The sequence below is a fragment of the Rattus norvegicus genome, chromosome 7, assembly GCF_021556685.1.
Source record: "Rattus norvegicus strain SHRSP/BbbUtx chromosome 7, alternate assembly SHRSP_T2T, whole genome shotgun sequence".
In the NCBI taxonomy this organism is placed as follows: domain Eukaryota; kingdom Metazoa; phylum Chordata; class Mammalia; order Rodentia; family Muridae; genus Rattus; species Rattus norvegicus.
Genome location: NC_141540.1, coordinates 76,897,299 through 76,921,617, shown reverse-complemented (window position 1 = coordinate 76,921,617; position 24,319 = coordinate 76,897,299). Strand labels below are relative to the sequence as shown.

At 42.3% G+C, this 24,319-nt stretch overlaps 1 protein-coding gene across 8 annotated transcripts in view; it reads left to right on the top strand.

Moving 5' to 3' along the window:
- The window catches only part of Rgs22 (regulator of G-protein signaling 22), a 120,215-nt gene that overhangs the window by 77,492 nt on the left and 18,404 nt on the right, over window positions 1-24,319 (top strand). For all 8 annotated transcript variants that reach the window (NM_001447182.1, NM_001447183.1, NM_001447181.1 and 5 more), the window contains exons 15-18: window positions 13,958-14,152; window positions 16,130-16,222; window positions 18,035-18,204; window positions 21,891-22,053. In NM_001447182.1, coding sequence (NP_001434111.1) covers window positions 13,958-14,152; window positions 16,130-16,222; window positions 18,035-18,204; window positions 21,891-22,053 — 621 coding nt within the window. The remainder of the gene's footprint in view (window positions 1-13,957; window positions 14,153-16,129; window positions 16,223-18,034; window positions 18,205-21,890; window positions 22,054-24,319) is intronic.

Sequence of the window (24,319 nt, the reverse complement as noted above, 5' to 3'; positions counted from 1 at the left end):
TCATCAACTTCGAGGGAAAAGGTCAAGGTTGATGTTAGGTCTCCCTCCATCTCTTTCTACTTCACTTTTTTTTTCTTTTTCTTTTTTTTTTTTTTTTTCGGAGCTGGGGACCGAACCCAGGGCCTTGCGCTTGCTAGGCAAGTGCTCTACCACTGAGCCAAATCCCCAACCCCTCTACATCACTTTTTGAGACAGGGCCTCTCACTGAACTTGAAGATCCCCAACTTAGCTCCCAGGAGCTGGCTGTCTTCATACCCCAGGGATCTAAAGTCAGGTCTTGAAAGCCCCTGTGACAAGCATTTCACCACAGAGCCATCTTCCCCAGCTGTGTTGCCTTCCATTGTGTTTCCAACAGCACGGAATCTGAGCTGGGAAATGTCACAAGACCTACATTCATGCGTCGGTGAATTTAGGAAGCCGTAGTTGTAACATGGTGTGGAATCTGCTCATATACCATGCAGAGACTACTTAGTGCCTTCCTCGCCTCAACTCTGTGGGGCGATATGAGAAAGTACGGATCCAGTGGTTGCTCAGTGTAACCAACCTGGGGAATTCTCCCAGAGTTGATGTGTTTGTCCCTCCTGCTGCTGCTGCTGCTGCTGCTGCTGCTGCTGCTGCTGCTGCTGCTGCTGCTGCTGCTGCTGCTCTACAGGCGACCAAGATAAACTGAATAGCAATTAGACCAGCATTTAAAAGCTTGACTCTTAGCCTAGAGACTTTTACTGCTATGCCCACAGATACCTGCTTTTGAGTAGGCTCTGATCAGAGCAGGGGCCTGTGAGTGAACAAAGTGCACACAGCTGTGGGCCACAGACCTCTTCCCATCAAGGTTGGAGAACACTCTCCGCCTTTCCCATGTTTCAGGAAGCCATAGAAAGGTCGGAGAAGAAAAGTCTAGGCAGAACTTTTCCTGTAAAGCTTGCATTGCCCTGGTAACATTTCCCAGTGACAGATGAGCTCACTTTAGCTTTGCCCAAACCTCGGGTGTTACCGTAAACTCATTTGGAGAAAAAAGAGAAGGTGACATAAGAGGAGCAGTGTGTGGAGAGTCTTCTCTCCCCCATCCATCACCGTAACTAACTCCTCTGACGACCTACGCATTTCAGGGTGGTCCTGACGCTTGCACTAAAGTGCTCAGAGCTAAGAGCTTCTCTAGGCAGGCGTGTATTTCCAGGTGCTCTAACAGAACTCATTGCTTCCTTACTGGGCAGCTGCATTTCCAAGCTGTGTTTCCTCAAAGATGAAAGGACATGGGTGAGGGTGAGGCTGACGTGTGGGATTGTGGGAACTCGTGGGCCTCCTTAGAGCTTTATGGTAAATTTCAGTGTCTCAATAGGTTTCCTGAGTTCTGGGCAGTTACTCTCCGACTTTGTTGCCTTGTTGGTTTTTGTTATAAAGAGGTGGTGTCCGGGTTAACAGACAGGCTTGGTTTCCTGGCACCGTGAATCGCTGAGCAGTCAGCAGGGTTGTTTTACATCCGTTTGTGCTGCTTTGCTGGGGCAGTGGATTCAGGGTGAACACGCACAGCCACCACCAGCTCTCTGCCTCACAGTCACCATTCATTCCCACGGCTGGGGTTTGCCCAGCTGTCTATGTCTAATGCAGCCTGAAGATCCACACACATGGATAGAAAACATGAGCCTCAGAGAAACCCCTAACCCCCTTATCCAGGGAAGGCTGAACCCCCAACCCCCTTATCCACTTAGGTTCTATGGCAATAAGTTCATATGCTGGTTTAATTCAAACCTGAGAGGGAGGAATTTTTGTTATCCCCCACCCCAGTCCTGTGGATTAGAAAACAGACTTTCCCAAGGCATTCCCTAGCAGTCCTTGGGATTAGAATTGAGTGTTATGACTCCAGACCTGATAGTGTGAGCTGCTGTTTTAGTATTAATTTCCTCTACACGTGACTGTTACCTTGCTAATCTTTCACCTTAATGTTTTGAAATACCCTCTTGAGCATTACATGTTAAATGTCACCCTTGCCGTTTCCCCATCAGACCCATGAGTCGTGAGGTTGATCTTTGTGTCCACTCGTGTATTCAGGACTGGAAGTGGCTTGTGCTCGTGAATGAGATGACCCACTGGCAAAGCTTGCAGTCTCAGACCCACTGGCAAAGCTTTCAGTCTCAGACCCACTGGCAAAGCTTGCAGTCTCAGACCCACTGGCAAAGCTTGCAGTCTCAGACCCACTGGCAAAGCTTGCAGTCTCAGTAGCATGCTATATATGTGATCACAGTTACAGTATTTCTACAATGGTCACTGACAACTCTTCTGTTTGGGTGTGAAGTAGCTCCCTGAACCGTATACACCATCACCCGTCTTACCAATCACCCCCAGCCTGGCTTTCCAGACACCACATGTATACTCCAAGTCTGACTTTAATACACGTTTCTCAGGAACAGGAGTGAAATCTCATCCCCTCTACCTACCTCACTCAAATAACTTTTATATTGCCTTCTGAGACATACATCTATATAACAATCAAAATGGCTGTGAGTAGCTGCCTGGAGATAGAATGGCTCCTGGATGGCCTGCCTTCATAAGGACAGTGCCTGTGTGTCTAAGAAGGGACACTTGAGACAAGGCGTGGTTAGTAGTGGCATCCCAGGATGGGAAGTGCCACAGGACCCTCCTGAGATGGCTGATCCTCACTCAGCCAGACGCGTTCACTGGAGAGAGTATTTGCAGGGCTCAGAGACTTAACTTCACTCTTCAGTGGGGTAACCTGCGGCAGCCTTTCTCGGTGGTGACGGTGGTGACGCTCCTTCTGTTGCAACATCAGCTGGCCTGACGACTGTCTCTCTCATAGCCACTCAGCAGCAGATGGGGCAGGAGGAGGGGGTCCTAGAGAGACAAGTCTTTTGTTGCTGATTTTTAAACCAAAAGAGTGACTAGAATCTTGCTTCTATTGAATTATTGCTCCACTGATTTCTATATTTATTTTCAGAGGTTAAATATTTCCTTTAAATAATTCTGCTTTTGTTAAAGTTTTTTAATAAATAAAAATCGAGATGATAAAATCCCTGGGCAGTTTAGATTGCCTTTGACTGTTTGGTAGGAACGTTTTTTTAGCTCTTTGTCTATTTTACTCTGCCATATACTTGATTGATTGGTTTTGCTCAAATGTCTTAAGCAATGGCTGAAGTCAGTCTTGAAACTCCACTTCACGTCGTTCCTTGAGTTTATGGTTTGTTTCTGGCTTTCTTAGCGTGTTCTGATTTCTCCTTCTGATTTTTCATTTTGTCAAAACAGATTCAAGCAAGTGTTCCTCTGTTACCAGATTAGCATTTTCTGGAGTTCTTTTGCTCAGAGTTCTCGTTAGTAAGGGCTGAACAGCGGCCAGACGTCCTCCGCGTGATTGTCCTCACACTGTCTTCTGGCAATCCCACCTTGCGTGGATCTGTGCCGCAGTCTGCCTCTCGGTCTTCACGTTGTTCTGGGATCCCCGATCCCCATCTTTGGGATTCCTAATTGAACGACGCAGAGCTCCTCACTTGGAGTCCATGTGTGCAGAGCTTCATCTGTAACTCATCCTCTCAGCACGGCTTCTCAGTAATGTTTTTGAGCGCCTACTGGGATGTGAGAAGTCATTAAAACCATCATTTTTTCCTCCTTTTGCAAAAAAAAAAAAAAAAAAAGGTTGGATTACTTGGTGTTTTCTTTTTCTGCCTCATTTGAACTCAGATCACAAGGTTCTGTGCCTGCTGGAGCTGTGAGTGGTTGTAAAAACACACTTCTCTTTTTGCCAAATTTTGCGATCTCTGAAAGTATCTGGTACCGGGGTATTCATATCCGTGTTATAAACACTCCTAGAGCTCCCTTTTGCTTTGGGGAACAGTTTCATCCCTGTGTTCTATATGGATTCCAAGAGCAGAGGGTTACTGAGCACAGTTGAGAGGCTCCTGCGTTCCTCTGCCATTGGTCCTCAAGCTCAGCAGTGCGTTTTGCTGCCCTGGCTGAGCCTACAGCTGCTGTGCTCTGCTCAAGGTGACCTGTGAAGAGAGTTGGCTCTTGAGGCAGGACAGGCTCCAGGCTAAGACCCAATAATGTGAGATTTATTTCCCTTCATGCTTTGCTGCTTCCTCTTCATACTTCCTCAGGAGGATAAACGACAGGTTCTCTCCTGCTGCAAGAGGTCAGGCTGAAGTCACAGTCTGCCCTTTTCTGAATACTCTTCAGAATGTGAAGAGACGAATGTAAGGAAGCACCAGTCGCTCTCCTCCAGACGGCTTTACTGTGATGAAACGAAGAGGAACTGTATTATAGTCCACAGTTCCAAAACTGGGATGAACTAAACAACCTGTAAGGAAAGTGTGATAAACTGGCACGTGACAGTGGGACGTGGCATCTTCTAGCTATGTTAGAACTTCTGCTCACCCCAGTCCTGTTTTCTGTCTTTTAGTAGTCCTGGTACAGAAAGAGAACATCTTGTGGTGTGACAGTGACTGCTTAGCACCTAACTGTGGAGGGCGGTCCTGGCAGGGGGGTAGCCTGTGCTTGTGTCTGGGTGATTTCCAGCTCCTGACACGGCCGAGAAGGTGTGTACAGCAGCACACTACCAGAGAGCAGCTCAGGGGCAGATGGCGTGACAACTGTGAATGGCAGTGAGAGTTAAAGGGCGCACTGAGTTTTTTTTTTTTTTTTTTTTTTTTTTGGTTCTTTTTTTCAGAGCTGGGGACCGAACCCAGGGCCTTGCGCTTCCTAGGTAAGCGCTCTACCACTGAGCCAAATCCCCAGCCCCGGGCGCACTGAGTTTTAAGTGTTCACTATCTTCAATTTTAATATAATTTCTACAGTTAAAAGGTTATGTAATTTAACTTTTGATAATGACTAAATTTAATATTTCACAAAAATTTTGAAAGTTCTTGTTTAGCTCCCATGAGCTGGGCTGAGCCAGCCTAGCATTCCCCTGACAAAGAAGGCTCACCCTGATCTCGCCATTCTAAGTTGCCTTAACAGTAGAGCTAGAAACTCTCACCTCCACCTTCAGAATTTCACCCACGTTTTAGAAAATATTTCGTGGTCCTGTGACTGTACCTCCCAAAGACAGTACCTTACCTCTGCTCCAGGATTAGCAAGTCCCCCACAGTTTGCTTACTGTAAACATTAAAGGGAGTTGACTAAAAACAAAAACAAAAACAACAAAGCAGCTGGTGAGATGGCTCAGCAGCCAAGAACACTGGCTGCTCTCGAGAGGTTCTGAGTTCAACCAGCAACCACGTGGTGACCATCTTTAAAGGGATCTGATGTCCTCTTCTAGTATGTGGGTGTACATGCAGACAGAGCACTCCTGTATTTAAGAAAATACATAAATGAATGAGTAAACAACAACAACAAAACACCTGGCAAGCAGATTGTACATTTCTGTGGCCCAGAGATTCCCCTTCTTCTTTCTCTACATGAAGTGGCCGCATGGGCTTCATAGGAGGCCTGCCTGCTGCCTCCTGTCTGGCCCTGGCAGGTTCTGCCACCGCCCAAGCACTGGGGACCTGTGCAGCAGCAGGAGGTGATAACTGCAGACAGGCCTTTATTTCCCATACTCCTTTGCTAGGCATCTTAGGGAGCTCAAACCACCTCCTGCCGACCTTCCCATTACAGTCAAGTAATGAGCTTTAAAAGGAAAAAAGACCCTCGATGACACTGCCCACTGAAACGTAAGAGGTCTCTCTTTGGTTACTTTACCAACTCATGTTGACAATCTGCCAGTTATTATGTTGTAAACCAGCATACTACATCTCTCTGTCCTTGTGGGCACTTTGGAATCGCTGTGTGCACAGCTAAGGTGATGAGCTATACACTCATCTTTTCTCGTGTTGGGACCAACAAAGGGAAGTCTACACTATTGTCCTCCTTGTCTGCCTTCTCTGCCAGACGTCCTGCGAGCCAGTGTTACGGTCTCACAGCATGTAGGTTTGGAAACATCTTCCGGCTTTAAAGTTTTCTATTTCTCTCTCACACTCCCAGTCCTGGCCTGGCAGTGACAGTCAAACATCATGCAATGCGAGCTGCGATGCAGGCGGTCAAGGCCCACACACCCCAGCCTTGAGTACGTCAAGGAAGTACAAGGGACAGCTGCTGGGTGGCAGGGACTCAGCAATGTGGCAATGTGTTTGCTGGCGTTCTTGACTCTTGCACCTGTATTCATGTGAACACGCAGCAGCTCCTCAGGCTACTCCGACCGCCCGTGTGGGTGGAAAGGCTCCTTCCCAGCGCCGCTCACCTGCAGCACAGAATGCTTTGCTCCCGCTTCATGCTTCATCCTTATACACAGCACAGAGGCCTAGAGCGTAACCGCAATCTTGCTCCCCAGTGTCATCAGCTAGCGTTTGGTACAAAGAGAAATCCAACTAGCACAGCTGTGAAATGTCACACTGTTTCTTGCTTTTTGCATTGCCTAAATGAAAAAGACACACTCAGGAAGCCTGGCACGCTCATCTCTCGAGTCGGCTTATGTGGGCTTGCTAGGATAGTAAGAGAGCAGCATGGTAAAGATGAGTCTGAATTGCATGGTGTCTAAAAGGAGGGCGCCCACCATACCAAGACCATGCTCACTGCTACCAGTGATTATTTCCATGGATTAAACCCAGGCCTCTACACAGGGCAAGCGAATGCTACAGATGTTTATTAACTCTCAACATGACTTTTAAAATTATTAATTGATATTTTAATCCAGCATGCAAAATAGCCCGGAAAGTATAAAGTCTGTTTGTTTGCGTGAATTGTTTGCTCCGTCTCTCAGGTACTTACTGACCTGCAGGTATCCTTTCTAAGGACGAACTGGGATTTCCTTAAGGAAGAAAAAAATGCAAACTCCCCATTTGTAGACAAATTAAGTGTTAATGTGCTTAAAATTATTTAAATGAGTGCAGTGGGTGTGAGGCTATTTAGTCCTCGGAGAACCAGCAGCAGGAGGATTGTAGAACCAAGGCCAGCCTGGGCTACTAGTGAGATCTTTTCTTATCACCCCAAAGTAAGCATTACTTTCATGTAATGCCCATTACAAAGCAAAGGATTTATCAGAACCTTCCTCTTCCATGCTCTTTTTATTGGTTTTGGTCTTGGTTTCCTTGAGTTTATTTTGCTAGTCCCTCCCCTGCCTCTGTTGAGCTCTCCTTCCTGTCTTGTGGTACCCACCCCACATCCTTTTCCCTTGCTCGTCCTCTTAGCAGTGAAATAGTCTAAGAGTTTGGTTCAACAAGAGAATGAGCTCCCAGAATTTCCTGGCTGTAAGAGATTTTTTTTTTTTTTTTTAATGAGAGAGGCCTTTTGCCCCCCTCCCTGTTGACACACTTGCCAAGAATGTGAGTCACAGACGCAGGTGTAGAGAGGTGTGGGCAGGCCGCAGCATGCATTTCCTGATTATATAACCTCTGAGCGTCTCCGAGAGAGTTGGAGCTAAGAGCTGTGTTGTGTACAGTGCCAGGCAGTCTGATCACAGACAGGCAATGCTGTATCCCTGCTGGCCTGGGGAAAACATCATAGGTTTAAGTTGGAATCAGGTCTGCCACAGCTGTGTATGCGTGGATCTCTGCTTTATGGTCAATCAGAGTGACCGAGCAGAACATGAAGGGAGCATTTTCTTTCTAACAGAGGCCGTGTTGTTAGCTATTTCTGTGGTTGAAAAGAAAGTTGGGTGACCCAAAGTAATGTAATAATGCTCTAATTCATAATCGCACACGTTACTCAGGAAATACATGATATAGTCTTTGTAGTTCATCAAAAAGGACTAGAGAGATGGCTCAGTGGTTAAGAGTACTCACTCACACAGCAGTTCACAGCTGACTATAACTCCCAGTTCCATGGGATCTAACTCCCTCATACAAACATACGTGCAGGCAAGACACCAAAGCACATAAAAATAAATAAAGCTTTAAAAAAAGTTAGGTAGCATCAACTTATAATTATTTCATCTTTATAAAAATTACAAAGGTGCTTAGCTCCTTGATTAGGTATGTTTTATTATATGTATATATAAATATTATATATAAACAATATATATATATGTACATATATATATATATATCCTCCCTTTGTCATCTGTCATGAAGGTGTTCCTTGATTACTAGAGGGCATCTTGAGATGCATCTTTAAGGATGTTTCTTTTATGTTTATAAATGCTTGTCAGCGTGATGAATATGCACTACGTACATGCCTGGTGCTCTCGGAGGTCAGAAGAGGGGACCGGATCCCCTGGTCACTTGCCATGTAGGTACAGGAGACAGAACTCAGGTCCTCTGAAGAGCAACAAGCTGTCCAGCCTTGTATTCCGATGTTAACGCTGGAAGCCAATGAAATTAGTGAAAGCAAGGGAGGGGAGGGAGAGAGGGGAGGGATCTATAGATGTAGCTTCTGGGAGTCAGCCACATTAGTAGGATACTTTTTAGTGATACAAGGTCAGCCACACATGAGTGAGGACTTCCTCACCTATGCTCCTATAGATAGGCCCAGTAACCGTGGGTGAGTAAACTGGACCTGAGAGGGTTGATCCTCTCTGACCTGTCATTGGTCCTCTTATCTAGAGTGAGACTGTACGTCCTTACATCTCCCAGGACAACTAATGCCACACCCTTTAAGAATCAACAACTGAGGGGCTGAGAGATGGCTCAGCGATTAAGAGCACCGACTGCTCTTCCAGAGGTCCTGAGTTCAATTCCCAGCAACCACATGGTGGCTCAGGACCATCTGTAATGGGATCTGATGCCCTCTTCTGGTGTGTCTGAAGACAGTGACTGTGTATACATATACATAAAATAAATAAATCTTTTTAAAAAAAGAATCAACAACTGAATTCTTACTTCCTATTTTTATTCCTTTATCACCTTTGTCTGTGTCACCTTGGAGAGGCAAGAAGGAGCTTAACAGAAGGCAAGAAACTGTGTCAGTAAGAAGAGCAAACTTTACTTTTAAAGGTTATGCTGACTGTCAGCAGTGGCTGCTACTTAGACAAAGAGAAGTGACTTGGCCGTAATAAATAGTATCCCTGAGGGGCTAGAAAGCAAAAGAATGGAGGAGACCAGGAAAATAAGTACCACACTGAGGCCCAACCATCCAGCAGGGGCCCAGCCTTCCACAGTCTTCCCGTCTCCCAGAGTCTCTCTTAACTGTAAGGCATTTTACAGTTTAAGATATAGTCTTTAATATCCATATTACGATTATTTAAAGATATTTTAAGCTAATTTGAATAATATTGTCTTCCTGATTTCTTTCTTGGTATGTTTGTCATTGATATGTAGAGAGTCCACTAACTGTTGTATATTAACTTTGTAACGTGCCACCATTCTGCGAGTTGTCTGGTAAGTCTTTAGGACCTCTTAGGGATAGAGTCATGTATATCACCTGCGAAACAGAGCTCTAGCTCTTTTCCTAGTTCTTCAGGACTTTTAACATGAAGTGGTGTTGGAATTTTGTTCAGAAGCTTTTGTTTGCGTCCATCAAGATAAGCATGCGATTTCTGCCTTTGAACCCATCCATATAACTTACATTTGTTATTCACCTACAGGGAGCCAAGCCTGCAACTCTGGAACAAGAGCGGCTTGATTCCGATGAATGATCTTTTTGATGTATTCTTGAATTTAGTTGGAAAGTATTTTGTTGAGAATTTTTGCTTCTATGTTCACAGGAGAGATTGGTCTGCAATCTTCTTTGTTTTATCTTTGTCTTGTTTTAGAATCAGGAAAACGCTAGTTTTGTAAGGGGAGTTGAGTAATGTCCCTTCATTATTTATGGACTAGTTTGGAAAGCATCAGTGCTAATTCTTCTTTAAGGTCTGGTAAAATTTACCAGTGAATCAATATAGAAATAGTGTTGACTTTTTAGTTGGGAGACTTATAAATTAACAGCTTCAATTTCATTGCATATTAAACATCTGTTTAAACGGTTTATCTCATCCTGGTTTAATTTTTATGGGTCACATGTGTCTATAAATTTATCCATTACTTAACATTTTTTCCAATTTAGTGAAATCTGTATTTTAGGTAACATCTAATGATCTTCTCATTCATGTTCATTTTAATGGCTGCCTTTTGTCTCTAATTTTATTAGTTTGGGTCTTCTCTCTTTCCTTTGCTTAGTTTGTCTAAAGATTTGCCTTTTAAGACCAGAAAAGGGTGTCAAATCCTCTCCAGCTGCCCAGTGTGGTCCCTGGGAACTAAATTCTGGTCTTCTGGAAGAGCAGGACGCCCCCCCCCCCATTCTAAAGCATCTCTCTGCCCTCACACTGACCTTGTAGGCACTTAGAGCTAAAAATCATCCTCTTGGAATGGCTCTCAGTGTATGCCATGAGTCTTCAGATGCCGTGGCTTTGTTTTTGATTCCAAGAAAGTTTTCCTTCTGGATTCCTTGGGACCCGCTCATTGTTAATAGTGTGCTCCCGCTCCCCGCCCCCACGGGCCAGCATGTTCTAGAGCTTCTCTTGCTGTTGCTTTACGTCCTTATTCAATCGTGATCAGCTAGAATACAGGGAACTAGTTCAGTTTTCCTGAATTTGTTCATAATCTGCTTTGTGCCCTAATATAATCTATGTTGGGGAAAGTTCCATGGGCCTCAGAGAAGAATGTGTGTTTTGTGGTGTTTGGGTGGAATAGAATTCTAGATACGCCTGTTAAGTCCATTTGGTCCATAATGCATTTAATTGAGGTATTTCTCTTGTGTTTTGGTGGGCGACTGGTCAGCTGGTGAGGGTGGGATGTTGACACCCGGGACCTTGGTGCTTGGGTCAGTCTGTCACTTTACATCTAGTGTACTGTTTTGCATGAAACTGGCTGCAGCATGTTTTAGCATGCATGTTAGAATCATAATGTCCCCTGGGTGGACTGGTCCCTTAGTCACAAGTAGTGACCTTTCTCTTTTCTCACTAGTTTTGAAGTCTATGTAGTCAGATGTTAGAGCAGTGACCCTTGCTTATCCCTAGGTCTATTGACCCTTGTTTCCATCTGCTTATTTGAAGGCAGTTATCTACCTTTTGTGATGAGGTGTGTTTCTTGGAGGTAGCAAACACATGGTTCCCAGTGTTTGCGGTGATCTAGTGCCTTCTGGTTGAGGAGTTAGGATCTGTTAATATTCAAAACTGTTTCTGAGAGATCTGCATTAATTCCTGTCATATTTTGGTTTTGCAGTGTTTGGTTTTTCCTCTTGCTTTAATATTCTAGTTTGGTTTATTCTTTCCTGTCGATCATGGTTGGATGCTTTTCCCCTCTTAGTTATGTAAGATTTCCTTAAGTGTCTTTGGTAGGGATGGTTAAGTAGTCATAGGCTCTTTGTTTTAGCTATGGGAAGTTATTTTTCCTTCAGCCATGATAGGAGTTGGTACAGCAGTTTGTGTTGGCAGCTGCCATTCAGAAATCGAAGTCTACCTGCCCAGAATCTTTTGAGTTTTCAAAGTTTCAGTTAACAACTCTGCTATTATTTGGATGAAGCTGCTTTTGTATGTGACTTAATGTTTCTCTTGCAACTTCAGATACCGCTCTGCACACTCAGTGTTTTAGTTATAATATGATAAGGGGCAGTTCCTATTTCTGGTCTTCTCTCTTTGGTCATTAGCCGTCTCCAGTATCTAGTTCGCATCTCTTTTCTTAACTGGCATATTGTCTGCATGAGCCTTTTGAAAATGTTTTCTCTGCCTTCAGAACGAGATTCTCCCTCTGTGCTCACTCTCCACAGACTGGGTCTTTCAGACTGTCCTGTTCATCCTGACTTGTGCGCTGGCACCTTCTTTTGACTTTGTCTGTGTCCACACTGTGCTGCCCACCTTCTCCCCCTTGTTTGCAGACTTGGCTTCTCTGCCTCTCCTTAGCCAATCTGACACTACGACCATCCCATGTTTTGTAGACTTAATGCCTTTTTATCCCCAACATTTCAGGCTGGTTTTTCTTCATTGTTTCTTCCCAATCACCCACTGCCTGTCTTCTCTCATCACTTTTTGTGTCTTCGCACACATTTATAATCATGTTACTTTTGTCTAGGATGTCTTCTCTCTCTCACAAGATGAATGAGGGCTAATGATTTTTGGAAGACTTATACTGACTTGTTTTTTTGTGTTTCTTATGCTCCTGTGTGGGAATTTACATATCAGACATAACATTGCTGCCTGCTTTATGTTTTATCAGTTATATTCTTTTTTTTTTAGATTTATTTATTCATTTATTATATATAAGTACACTGTAGCTGTCTTCAGATACACCAGAAGAGGGCATCAGACCCCATTACAGATGGTTGTGAGCCACCATGTGGTTGCTGGGAATTGAACTCAGGACCTCTGGAAGAGCAGTCAGGTGCTCTTAACCTCTGAGCCATCTCTCCAGCCCCCATCAGTTATATTCTTTAACTTGACATATTTACAATGCTCACATGAGGCTTGGCAGTGGTAGTATGTCCTTGAGAAGAATAATTGCTTACTCCAGGAGCTCAGGGTATCTGGTGTAAGCTTATGTCTTCTTCTGTGGGCACCCGGAACAGCCACTGTTAATTGGTAATAGAGCTACTCGAACACTGAACTAGCAGCTGGCAACACTGGCCCCTCTGCTTTCAACACCTGTGGGAGGATAAGCAATCAAAGACAGTGTGGGGATGCTTGGATTTTAGTTACTAGGATCAGGAGTGGGAAGGAAGTTAGGTGGATAAGTATACAGGCTAAATGTTGATTTTGAAAAAAAAATAATAACCAGAGTTCAATAAAGTAGGTCAGAGGGGAGAGTTGGGATGCTCTTGGGGGCACAGATTTAGACACTGTTAAGTCTATGGGAAGTCAGAATTGGGTAAAAAGAGGAGGGGTAAGGATGGAAGAAGAAAGAACAGGCGTGGGAATAAGATGGACGTACAAATGGTGAAGTGCAGTTTGCCTTAGAGCGAACAGCGTGGAGAATGGAGCAAGTCAGCGTCCCTGAGCTGAACAGGGAAGTCTCCGAGTCCTCTGGACCTCTAGCAGATTCCAAGTGCTATGATGTGGGGAGGTAGGGTGGGAGCCCCAGAGTCCCTGGGGTCCTGCAGGTGACAGGGTGAGCCTGTAAGTTCTTTCCCCATAGTTCCCTTGGATTTCTGAACCTCTGTGGGCTCCTCTGGGACTCTTCTGGACCTTTTCTCTGGTCCTGGCCTCTGCTGGTCCTACAGGTCTGAGTCATGTGAAGAACAGTACTTCCTATGCCTTAAAATGTGTGTTTGTATACACACACACACACACACACACACACACACACACACTTACATATATAATTATATAATATATGCATGTGTGTGTGTGTGTGTGTGTGTGTGTGTGTGTGATATGACTGTTATCAAATTGCTTCCTAAGTATGTTAACTATGATTGAGCAACAAGTCAACTGAGCAGGCAGGATGGACATTTGTGGGAGGCCATCAGAAGTCCTAGGCCTATCTTCCTATTCACTCCTACCACCTTCCTATATCTGTCCCACAGCTTTGGACACCAGATGGAGACATTTTATGCTCAAAAAAAGGACAATTAGCCATTCTTGGAACTCAGCAATTAAGCAGGCTGGGAGTTTGGCATCTAGACTAGAAGATAGCCAGATTTTCAGCTCATATAACCTTGGCTTTTGTTTCTTAAGGCTTTTGTTTGTTTTTAATTTGAGACAGTGTTGTAGCCCATGTTGGCTATGACAACTCACTATATGATCTCACTATGAAGCTGAAGTGATCTTGAACTGATCTTTCTGCCTCTGTGCCCTGAGTGCTGGGAGTGCAGGCTGACTAGGAAAGGACACCTTCAAAGCAGTTTAGAAGGCCGGGGGTGTCTGTCACTCAGTGGTACAGGATTTGCCTGGCATACAGGATTGAATTGACACTCATTATCTGAGCACACAATGTCTGGTCGCTAATTTCTAGTGGAAAGGGAGAGGAGGAGCATTGCTGTGCTGTATGTGGTTTTGCTGCTGTCTTTGCCTGTGTGTGTGCTAACCACTGTGCTTCTCCCTTTCCCTCTGTCCCACGCCCTCTCTCAGTATCTTTTCGCCACATACATCGCTCCATCAGCCAGTCTCGATGTTGGACTCCATCCGGAAGAGAAGAAAGACATTTACATAAAAATACAGCCCCCATTCGAAGACCTTTTTGACACAGCAGAGGAGTTTATCCTTCTCAACCTTCTGGAACCCTGGACACAGATGGTGATGTCAGACCAGGTGTCTTACAGAAAGGTGTGATGTCCAATAGTGCTGTAGGAGAGCGATGGCCTCTGATGGACTGAGGCTCAGCCAGGAAAATGCTTATTAACTGCTTATTTTTAAATATTTTTTCTTGCTAGTTTTCCCATTGTCTCTTAAAAGAGTTCATCTCTGTCATCCTTAGTTCTCTGCACAAAAGTTCTCAAAAGAAAAATGTGAGCTTTTACTTTCTGCAAACTGGCCAGATGGGTGTTGTCTTTTACTCACCTTCCCACCATGGTCGCATGACAAACAGAAAAGAACCTTCTCACTTTATGCTGCATGGGCTGCAATAAATATCACATCCATAGGAACCCTAAATTCTTCCCGTGTATCGTGAAGGGCAGAACCTCAGTCTTTAGCGCTTCCATTTAAAGTACAGGAGTTCTTCAAATCCTAATGTTTCACAGGATAAGTTTTTACACAGCTTTTTACATCCCAACAGATGTCATTTTAAACCTCTGCACTGGAATACTTTTATTACCATCAGAGATGGATAGAGAAAAAGTCCTGAGATATTTCTTTTGAATCACATATTAACACTGCCCTTGGGTCTTTTTTCTATCCGGTAAACACAGGTGCCTGGTGTGTGAGGTCATTGTGTATGGGAGTTGGGGGTGGGGGTGGAGGGTGGAGGGTGGAGGTGGGGGTGGGGGTGTTTATTAGTATCTACCGAAGGACTTGAATGTCTACCAAGAAGGATAAATTAAGCAATTATGATAGAATTAATAGAGAAACACTTTGCATAGACTTACCCTATTAGGTTGTGTCTAAAACAACTCTAAAACCTTAATAAATTCAGTAACCAAAGTAATTAGATTTTTACTCCTTAATTCTTGCCATGCTAAAAAATTAACATAGTATCCCCTCTATGAGTGTATAGATTACACTACAAAAATTAGAATATCATGTGATATTTTAAAAGCCTCTCTTGACTCATTTATAATATTACTAACTTTCTTAAAAGAAATATGAAGTCTATAGGACCCTTGGATTATAAAGGAAATTTGGAATTATAATTGCTTTGAACTGAAAAATTTTGGTATTAGCAAATGAACCTTATAAAAATGTGTAAGGTGGATTAGGTACTGTTCTTAATGAAAGAGGGGAAATTATTCTTAGTTCTAGAATCTTCCTTAACTTCAGTCCAGAGGGCTAAAAGCCTGACTGATGATGTAATGTAGACTTGTCCCCAGGAGTTTCAAATAGACATCCAAGCTACCCTATATAAATACAGAAAGTTCCCAGGCAGCCAGCCAGCCAAATGGGCTTTTCTCTGCAATAGAAAATTGGAGAGTGTCTTGTTCTCTGCCTAGAAAACATGGTACCTTACGTGGTAGGAAGACAGACCTGCTGCTGTGAGCAGTAATTTGACCAACTGCCTTCTCTTTTGCTATAGCAATAATACATACATTTAGGAGGAGACCAGGAAACAACACTGTCTTTTGTCATCCTCCTGTGAAGTACTAGGTTCATACAGCCTGCAGCTTTGACTGTCTCCCTGAAGCTGAACCTGTGATCAACACGTTTACATTATCTGTGGTGTGCCCAGAGAGGAAGAGGACATTGACAGCAACTGTGTCCATTTTTCCTTGTGTATATCTGATGTCACTTCATTGTAGCTAATATTTTTAATGACATAGAGCTTTCTTATTTTAAGATCTATTTATTTTATGTTTACGAGTACACAGTAGCTGTCTTCAGACACACACACCAGGAGAGGGCATCGGATTCCATTACAGATGGTTATGAGCCACCATGTGGTTGCTGGGAATTGAACTCAGGACATCTGGAAGAGCAGTCAGTGCTCTTAACCGCTGAGCCATCTCTCCAGCCTGACATAGAGCTTTCTGCTCTTGCCTCGGAAGCACTTTACTTCTTTCCAAGAGTCCACTGATTTTGGTAAACTGTGTGTTCTGTCCCCCTTTTCATAATGCACACTCTACTAGTATTATAAGTCTTGTTTTCTAGGTGGAACTACAAGAAGAGACTCGGCAGCTGGATTCCACATCCTTCAGAAAGCTACATGCTTTGCATAAAGAAGCAGTTTCCAAGAAGGCTGAGGTAAGACACTCTACACATAGAAAATCTCCATTTGGAATCCCTGGACACTCACCACCATTTGTCCTGCTGGGAGGAGACCTTAATAAGGTGCACAGTAGTGAGACGGGGACTTGGAATCACCATCCTGCTGCCCCTTTGCCTAGCATGCTTGCTACGTTTGACAGGGCACAGCATTATAAAGACATGTTCAGCATAGCTGAGAAAACTAAGTCAGAGCCACACGAGGAGTCAAGCCATTTGTTTCTCCTAAGATTGGGGACTACACCGCAGGATACTCTCTTAAACTGTGCCCATTTCCTAGAATTACATTTGTTGTCAAGTTACAAGAGTTCAGTTGCATTCTCTGAACAAAAGGAAGCTATCATGCCTATAGCAACAGATTTTAAAAAAGAAAAATACAATAAATAGTTGGAAAAGTTAGTAAAAAGAACACAGGATTGGTTAAGATATTACCTCTTATTTTATTTACAAAATTGAGACATGTATTTGTTTGTTTTGAGACAATCTCATGGAAACCAAAGTGGCCTTTCCCTAGCATGCAGCTGAGCATAGCCAGAGCCCACCACCCTTTCCTACAGCCTCCCACAGCTGGGAGGTATTAGGTGTGTGCCATCATGCCCAGCTCAACTGATTACATAAATCATAATAGACCCACAAAAACATAAAATCGAATGTATACAGCTACACAGAAGTTGAGTTACTGTTCAGGACCCACAGTTACATAAAAGTACATGGAATAAAAACACTGATGTCAAGCTGGTGTGCTGCACACACCTCTCACCTTTAATCTCAGCACTCAGGAGGGAGACAGAGGCAGGCGGATCTCTGTGAGTTCAAGGTCAGTTGGCTACACTGGCAATTGTATGCGGTTTATACTAACTGATGATTTAGTAGTTGAGAGCCACTGAGAACCAGGGCTCAATTCCTGGAGTCATGAGGTAGCTCACAAGGGTCTGTAACTCCAGTTCCCAGGGAGTTATAGAAAAATATTTTATGTCCATTACATATTATTAAGATAAAGAATATATTACAAAGCCACAGGTACATGATCATGTCCTCATTTTAATAAACTATATATGCACATATCTAATATATAAATATAACTATATATTATATAAGCATGTTATATTTATGTATCATATATTTATATATTATTATATATAATATATAATGTATTATATTATATGCTATGTTCATATATAAATATAAAATAAATGTATTTATAAATATTTAAATACAAGATATTTAAATGTAATATATTTATTATTTATTATAGTTATATGCTTAAGATATTTAAATATAATATAGTTTTACTTTAAATTTATAAATATATAAATATAGGATCTTTATATTTATATATGTATACATATGTAGGTTATTGAAAACTATGTATATAGAGAGACTAAGAGACTATATAAGCATGGGGATGGTAATTATCTCTGGGTGATAGTATAATTTTATAATTTTGCTTCTATTATAAAAGGGATTTCCATATTACTAAGAAATAAAAGTAGTATTTGAAGCAATTATTTTATACATGACCATCCATATGAACTTGTGCTCTCACACACATGTGCACAGAATACTTGTTTATGTCTAGTAAATGTTTACTAAATATTCATTAAGAAGGAATGGGGTAAAAAGCCACAGGAAAAAAAATCAGGACTTCAGAATGTGAGCATGGAGCTCACATAGCCAGCTTATCAATTGCTAACTGACCTTGGCCAGACAGTGCGTTTCCTTCAGTTTCTCTGTTTCAAACTGTAATAATCTGTGTCATTCCAAGATTATTCATGGAGGGTTTGTCAACAGGACACTGCCGGGTCTGTGACGGCTGCACTGTCACTCTCAGACATCTCTAAACAGACAGAGTATTGGCTGAATGTTCCTGAGGAATACAAGTACTTTACCTTTAATGACTTACTTAACAACAAACTAGAATTCGAACATTTCCGTCAATTTCTAGAGTCTCATTCTTCAAGGTGAGGAAATATGTATTCTTAAATACACTTATCAGTAAAAAAAAACCAATAATCCTTTTTGGTACTGCTTTTTATTTACGCTGTAATAATAGCTTGCTAGTAGATTTTTTTTATTGGATATATTTTATTTACATTTCAAATGTTATCCCCTTTCCTGGTTTCCCATCCATAAACCCCCTATCCCATTCCTCTCCCCTTCTTTTATGAGGGTGTTCCCCTACCCATCCACCCATCCCTTCCCTCCTTCCTACCCGGACATTCCCCTACATTCCAGCCTTGACAGGACCAAAGGGTTCTCCTTCCATTGGTGCCCAACATGGCCATCTTTTGCTACATATGCCACTGGAGTCATAGGTCTGTCCATGTGTACTCTTTGGGTGGTGGTTTAGTCCCTGGGAGTTCTGGTTGGTTGGTACTGTTCTTATGGCGTTTGTAGTAGGATCTGATGGCTTTTTTTAATTTCCTCAGATTCTGTTGTTATATCTCCCTTTTCATTTCTGATTTTGTTAATTTGGATACTCTCTCTCTCTCTGCCCTCTGGTTAGTCTGGCTAAGAGTTTCTCTATCTTGTTGATTTTCTCAAAGAACCAGCTCCTGGTTTTGTTGATTATTTGTATAGTTCTTTTTGTTTCTACTTGGTTTATTTCAGCCCTGAGTTTGATTATTTTCTGCCATCCACTTCTCTTGGGTGCATTTGCTTTTGTGTGTGTGTGTGTGTGTGTGTGTGTGTGTGTGTGTGTGTGTGTGTGTGTGTGTGTTAGAGCTTTTCGGTGTGCTGTCAAACTGCTGATGTAAGTTTTCTTCAGTTTCTTTTTGGAAGCACTCAGAGCTATGAGTTTTCCTCTTAGCACTGCTTTCATTGTGTCCCATAGGTCTGGGTATGTTATACCTTCATTTTCATTAAATTCTAAAAAGTCTTTAATTTCTCTCTTGACCTGGTTATCTTTGAGTATAGTGTTGTTTAACTTCCATGTGTATGTGGGCTTTATGTAGTTTTTGTTGTTATTGAAGACCAGCCATAGTCTGTGGCGATCTGATAGGATGCGTGGGATCATTTCAATCCTCTTGTATCTGTTGAGGTTTGTTTTGTGACCAATTATGGTCAGTTTTGGAGAAGGTGTCATGAGGTACTGAGAAGAAGGTATATTCTTTTGTTTTAGGGTGAAATGTTCTATAAATGCTTGTTAAATCCATTTGGTTCGTAACTTCTGTTAGTTTCTCTACGTCTCTGTTTAGTTTCTGTTCCCATGATCTGTCCATTGCTGAGAGAGGGGTGTTGAAGTCTTCACTGTTGTTGTATGAGGTGCAATGTGTGCTTTGAGATTTAGTAAGGTTTCCTTCATGAATGTATGTGCCCCCATGCATTTACAGCATAGATATTCAGGATTGAGAGTTCATATTGGTGGGTTTTTTGTTTGCATATGAAGTATCCTTTCTTATCCTTTTGAAAGTTGATTTTATTGGATATTAGAATGGCTACTCCAGCTTATTTCTTCAGACCATTTGCTTGGAAAGTTGTTTTCCAGTCCTTCTCTCTTAGTTAGTGTCTGTCTTTGTCACTGAGGTGTATTTCCTGTAGCCAGCAAAATGCTGGGTCCTCTTTCTGTATCCAGTCTGTTAGTCTATGTCTTTTTATTGGGGAAATAAGTCCATTGATGTTAAGAGATATTAAGGAATAATGATTGTTGTTTCCTCTTATTTTTGTTGTTAGAGGTGGAACTATGTGGCTCTCTTCTTTTGGGTTTGTTGCAAGAAGATTTCTTTCTTTCTTTTTCTAGGGTGAGGTTTGCCTCCTTGTGTTAGTGTTTTCCAGCTATTATCCTTTGTAGGGCTGGATTTGTGGGAAAGATATTGTGTAAATTTGGTTTTGTCATGGAATATCTTGGTTTCTCCATCTATGTTAATTGAGAGTTTTGCTGGATACAGTAACCTGGGCTGGCATTTGTGTTCTCTTAGGGTCTGTATGACATCTGTCCAGGATCTTCTGGCTTTCATAGTCTCTGGTGAGAAGTTTGGTGTAATTCTGATAGGTCTGCCTTTATATGTTACTCAACCTTTTCCACTTACTGCTTCTACTATTCTTTGTTTTGTGTATTTGGTATTTTGAATATTATGTGATGGGAGGAGTTTCTTTTCTGGTCCAATCTATTTGTAGTTCTGTAGGCTTCTTGTATGTTTATGGGCATCTTTTTCTTTAGGTTAGGGAAGTTTTCTTCTATAATTTTGTTGAAGATATTTACTGGCCCTTTAAGTTGGGAGTCTTCACTCCCTTCTATACCTATTATCCTTAGGTTTGATCTTCTCATTGTGTCCTGGATTTCCTGGATGTTTTCATTTAGGAGCTTTTTGCGTCTTGCATTTTCTTTGACCAATGTGTCAATATTTTCTATGGTATCTTCTGCCCCTGAGATTCTCTCTTACATCTCTTGTATTCTGTTGGTGATGCTTAGGTCTATGACTACTGATCTCTTCCTTAGGTTTTCTATCTCCAGGGTTGTCTCTTATTGTGATTTCTTTATTGTTTCTATTTCCATTTTTAGATCCTGGATGGTTTTGTTCAATTCCTTCACCTGTTTGGTTGTGTTTTCCTGTAAGAGAACTGGGCTTTGATGGTACCAAATAGTCTTGGTTTCTGTTGCTTAGATTCCTGCGCTTGCCTCTCGACATCAGGTTGTCTCTGGTGTTAGCTGGTCTTGATGTCTCTGACAGTGACTTGACCCTCCTCTATGCTTGTGTGTCAGCACTCCTTGAGACTGGCTTTCTCCCATCCTGGCGACTGGTTTTCTGCTCTGGGAGCAGGCAGAGACCAGAAGTGTCTGACCCCTGACAGTTCCTAGGTTTCTGTGTCTAGAGGATGCTAAGCGGGTTCCTCTTGGGCCAGGAATATAAGCAGAAGTGGTGTTCTCCCCTGAGCTCTCAGATTCGCCACACTTCTGAGAGTCCAGCTCTCCTCACCAACCTCCCCTTAGTAGATCTATGTCTATGTCAATAAAAACCAAACAAAAATATCTGAGGTCTGTTTAGATAATTTTGCATCAAGGCCGGTTGCTAGTAACCTTCCAGGTGGCATTTTAAGCAGTTATGCAGGGTTTGCTGGGATTTTTAGTACCAGCTAGCTTGAAAAAAAAAAACTTTCCTTTTTTCTGGTGTTCATGTTAGAATTTCTGGGAAATGTCTCAATTTTATTAACTAATATATAAATCAAACATTGTAGTTTTGGAAATGTGTGTTCTCTAAACTGAAATATTGATCATATTTTTCTCTCTCACCTTAAGGCAAACTAGTTTGAACTCAGGGCCAAACTTCACCTTTTCCTCATCAAGATGAGGACTATTCTCAACTGTCCCCTTTATTAAATCACATGATATATGTGTGCCATGGCCCCCGTATTTGAAATTGAAGACACTAGTTTAGCATTGACAGCTCTGAGACACCTCCAGTGATTGAGAAATCACTTCTGTCCCCAATGTTCCTTGCCACAAGTCAGATTTATCAAGGATTGAGAATGCTGCAACAGCAGATCCGTCTGACTGTGCTAGGTGGGGATGAGGCTGTGCTGTTCTCTGGCTCCTTGGTCTGATCAGTCAGTTAGCTAATCAGACAGCCACCTCCTGGGTGTCAGCAGTTTGACTGGTGTTTAACTGAATGGAGAGGAATCACTAAGAAGGAATCTATTTTGTTTCCAGTATCGACCTTATGTGTTGGATAGATATCGAACAGTTCCGAAGAATCATTTTTAAAGACCAAAAGCAAAGAGAGGCAAAGTCTATATACATTAAAAACAAGTACCTTAATAAAAAATATTTCTTCGGACCCAGAAGTCCAGCTTCTTTGCATCAACAGAACCAGGTATGAGCATGTCGGCATACTTTGAAGTGTAAAAGCAATCCTTTCTTTTAGCCAACAGCATAACAGTCTCTTTTTCTTTTGTTTTGCTGTTTTGGAAGAGCAGTCTGGTTTAGGTATTCATGAGTATCTATAGACATCTAAAGTTCACTCAAGTAATACATGCTCTAAAATATATTATTTTAAAAGTTGCTTTATTGGCTAAAACAGCACTCATCTGGGACTGCGTTAGGGCAGTGTTCGTAAGTTTGGGGGTCCAATCACAGCTTCACCTGATTTGCATTTCTCATTCACTGAGTGAACATGTGCCTTTGCCATGTCAGGTGCTATTCTGGCTGCTCAGGACCAAGTGGGAACCTGCATGGACAAGGCTCTTGCATCTTCCACAGTAGAGAGGCGGCCATTTTGACCATGGAGCCTAGTCTCTACCCCTGTTTTCTCTTAACCTGCTAACCTCAAAAGGCATTTGATCTTTAAAAATGCTGTTTATGATTATGTTGCCCTAAAAAGGATTGCTTACTCCTCCTGTCTGTCTGTCTGTCTGTCTGTCTGTCTGTCTTTCTGTCTTCCTTTCTTTCTATCTTTCTTTTTTCTTGTTTTAGTTTTGTTTTTTGTTTTTTCTTTTTTTTGTTTGTTTTTTGGTTTTTTTGGTGTTTTGAGACAGTGTTTCTCTCTATATAACTCTGACTATCCTAGAACTACATTCTAGCCTCAAACTCATAGACATCTACCTGCCTCTGCCTCCCCAAGTGCTAGGATTGAGGGTGCACCATCATGCCCAGCCTAGAAACTTTCCATAGACTATGAACGTAGGTCTAAGCACTTCATCATACCAAGGCTGTGACCCTGATTACAGATTCTGATGACAATAAGCCCGTCAGTTACAGGACAATGGGCTGTGACCTTGTGAGGCTTGAGTGTCTTGTCACATTCAATCTATGAAGTAAGTTTCGGTGCTTGTGCTTTTGAAAATTGGAATTAAAAGTAACTTATTTAGTATGAGGGTCGCTTTTGGTTTTCTTTCACGCGTATTATGCTTTTGTAAATTTTACAAGTTTACAAGGATGCATATTCTTAGTGGTTTATACTTAGAAAATAGAAATTTCAGATTAATATTAAGTTCATTAAAGAAAAAAACTCATAGATATTTACAGTACAGGCAACAAGACCAACAAACTGTCCCTTTGGTGGGGGTAAAAGGAGCAGAAAGCTGTGAAAAAAAGGGCAAGCAGTTTTAGAAGGGAGCAACTTTGACAAAATACCTTCCTGTTAGTTCCCAGAAATACAGATCTGGGGCACGGTAGAGACATGGCTGGGTATCTCAGTAAGCAGATGTCTGGGATAAACACATGGGAAGCATTTGTCTTCTGTTTGGCTTCTGCTCCATTGTGTGAGGGTCCGTGGCATCTGATGCTACTGTGTGAGCATGCTATATATAGTACATGCAGGGTGCTGGAAGGGAAAGTCACCGTTGCTGTGAGCAGACGTACTTCCAGGCTGGCCTTTGTCTCCGCCACTGTCTTCCTTAGCTCTACCTATATTAGTTATACTTAGGGATTTTACAGCACAGTTTATACAGAGCCTCCTATTCCTCACTGAGTTTGAAGCCACTTTTCTCTCTTGTTAGCAAGTCAGGGTTTCTGTTTTCAAGAAAAAGCAATCTTATTTTTACTACGTAATATTAGAAAGGTGATATTTCTGCTTTGTTTTAACAGAAAATATTAGTATTAAAATTTTATCCATAAAAGGTGAACTAAATAAAGAGGGCGTATTTTAGGGAGCAGAAGATTGACAGACACAGACACAGAAGATTGACAGACACAGACACAGACACAGAAGATTGACAGACACAGACACAGAAGGCTGACAGAAACAGACACAGAAGGTTGACAGACACAGACACAGAAGATTGACAGACACAGACACAGAAGATTGACAGACACAGACACAGAAGATTGACAGACACAGACACAGAAGGTTGACAGACACAGACACAGAAGATTGACAGACACAGACACAGAAGGTTGACAGACACAGACACAGAAGATTGACAGACACAGACACAGGTGGAAACTGCAGTGATTTGCACTCAGAAATGGCCATGAGAGGGATGCGGAGATGCTATGGAGATTCAAGCCATAGTTTCACCAGCTATGTCTGTGCTGTCTGCACAGATCTAGTAGGTGGCTGTCCTCTGCCTGCTGCCACCTTTATGTCAGCCCTTTGTGTCTCTTCGTGTCAGAGAAGCACCCACAGGGCAGTCAACCTA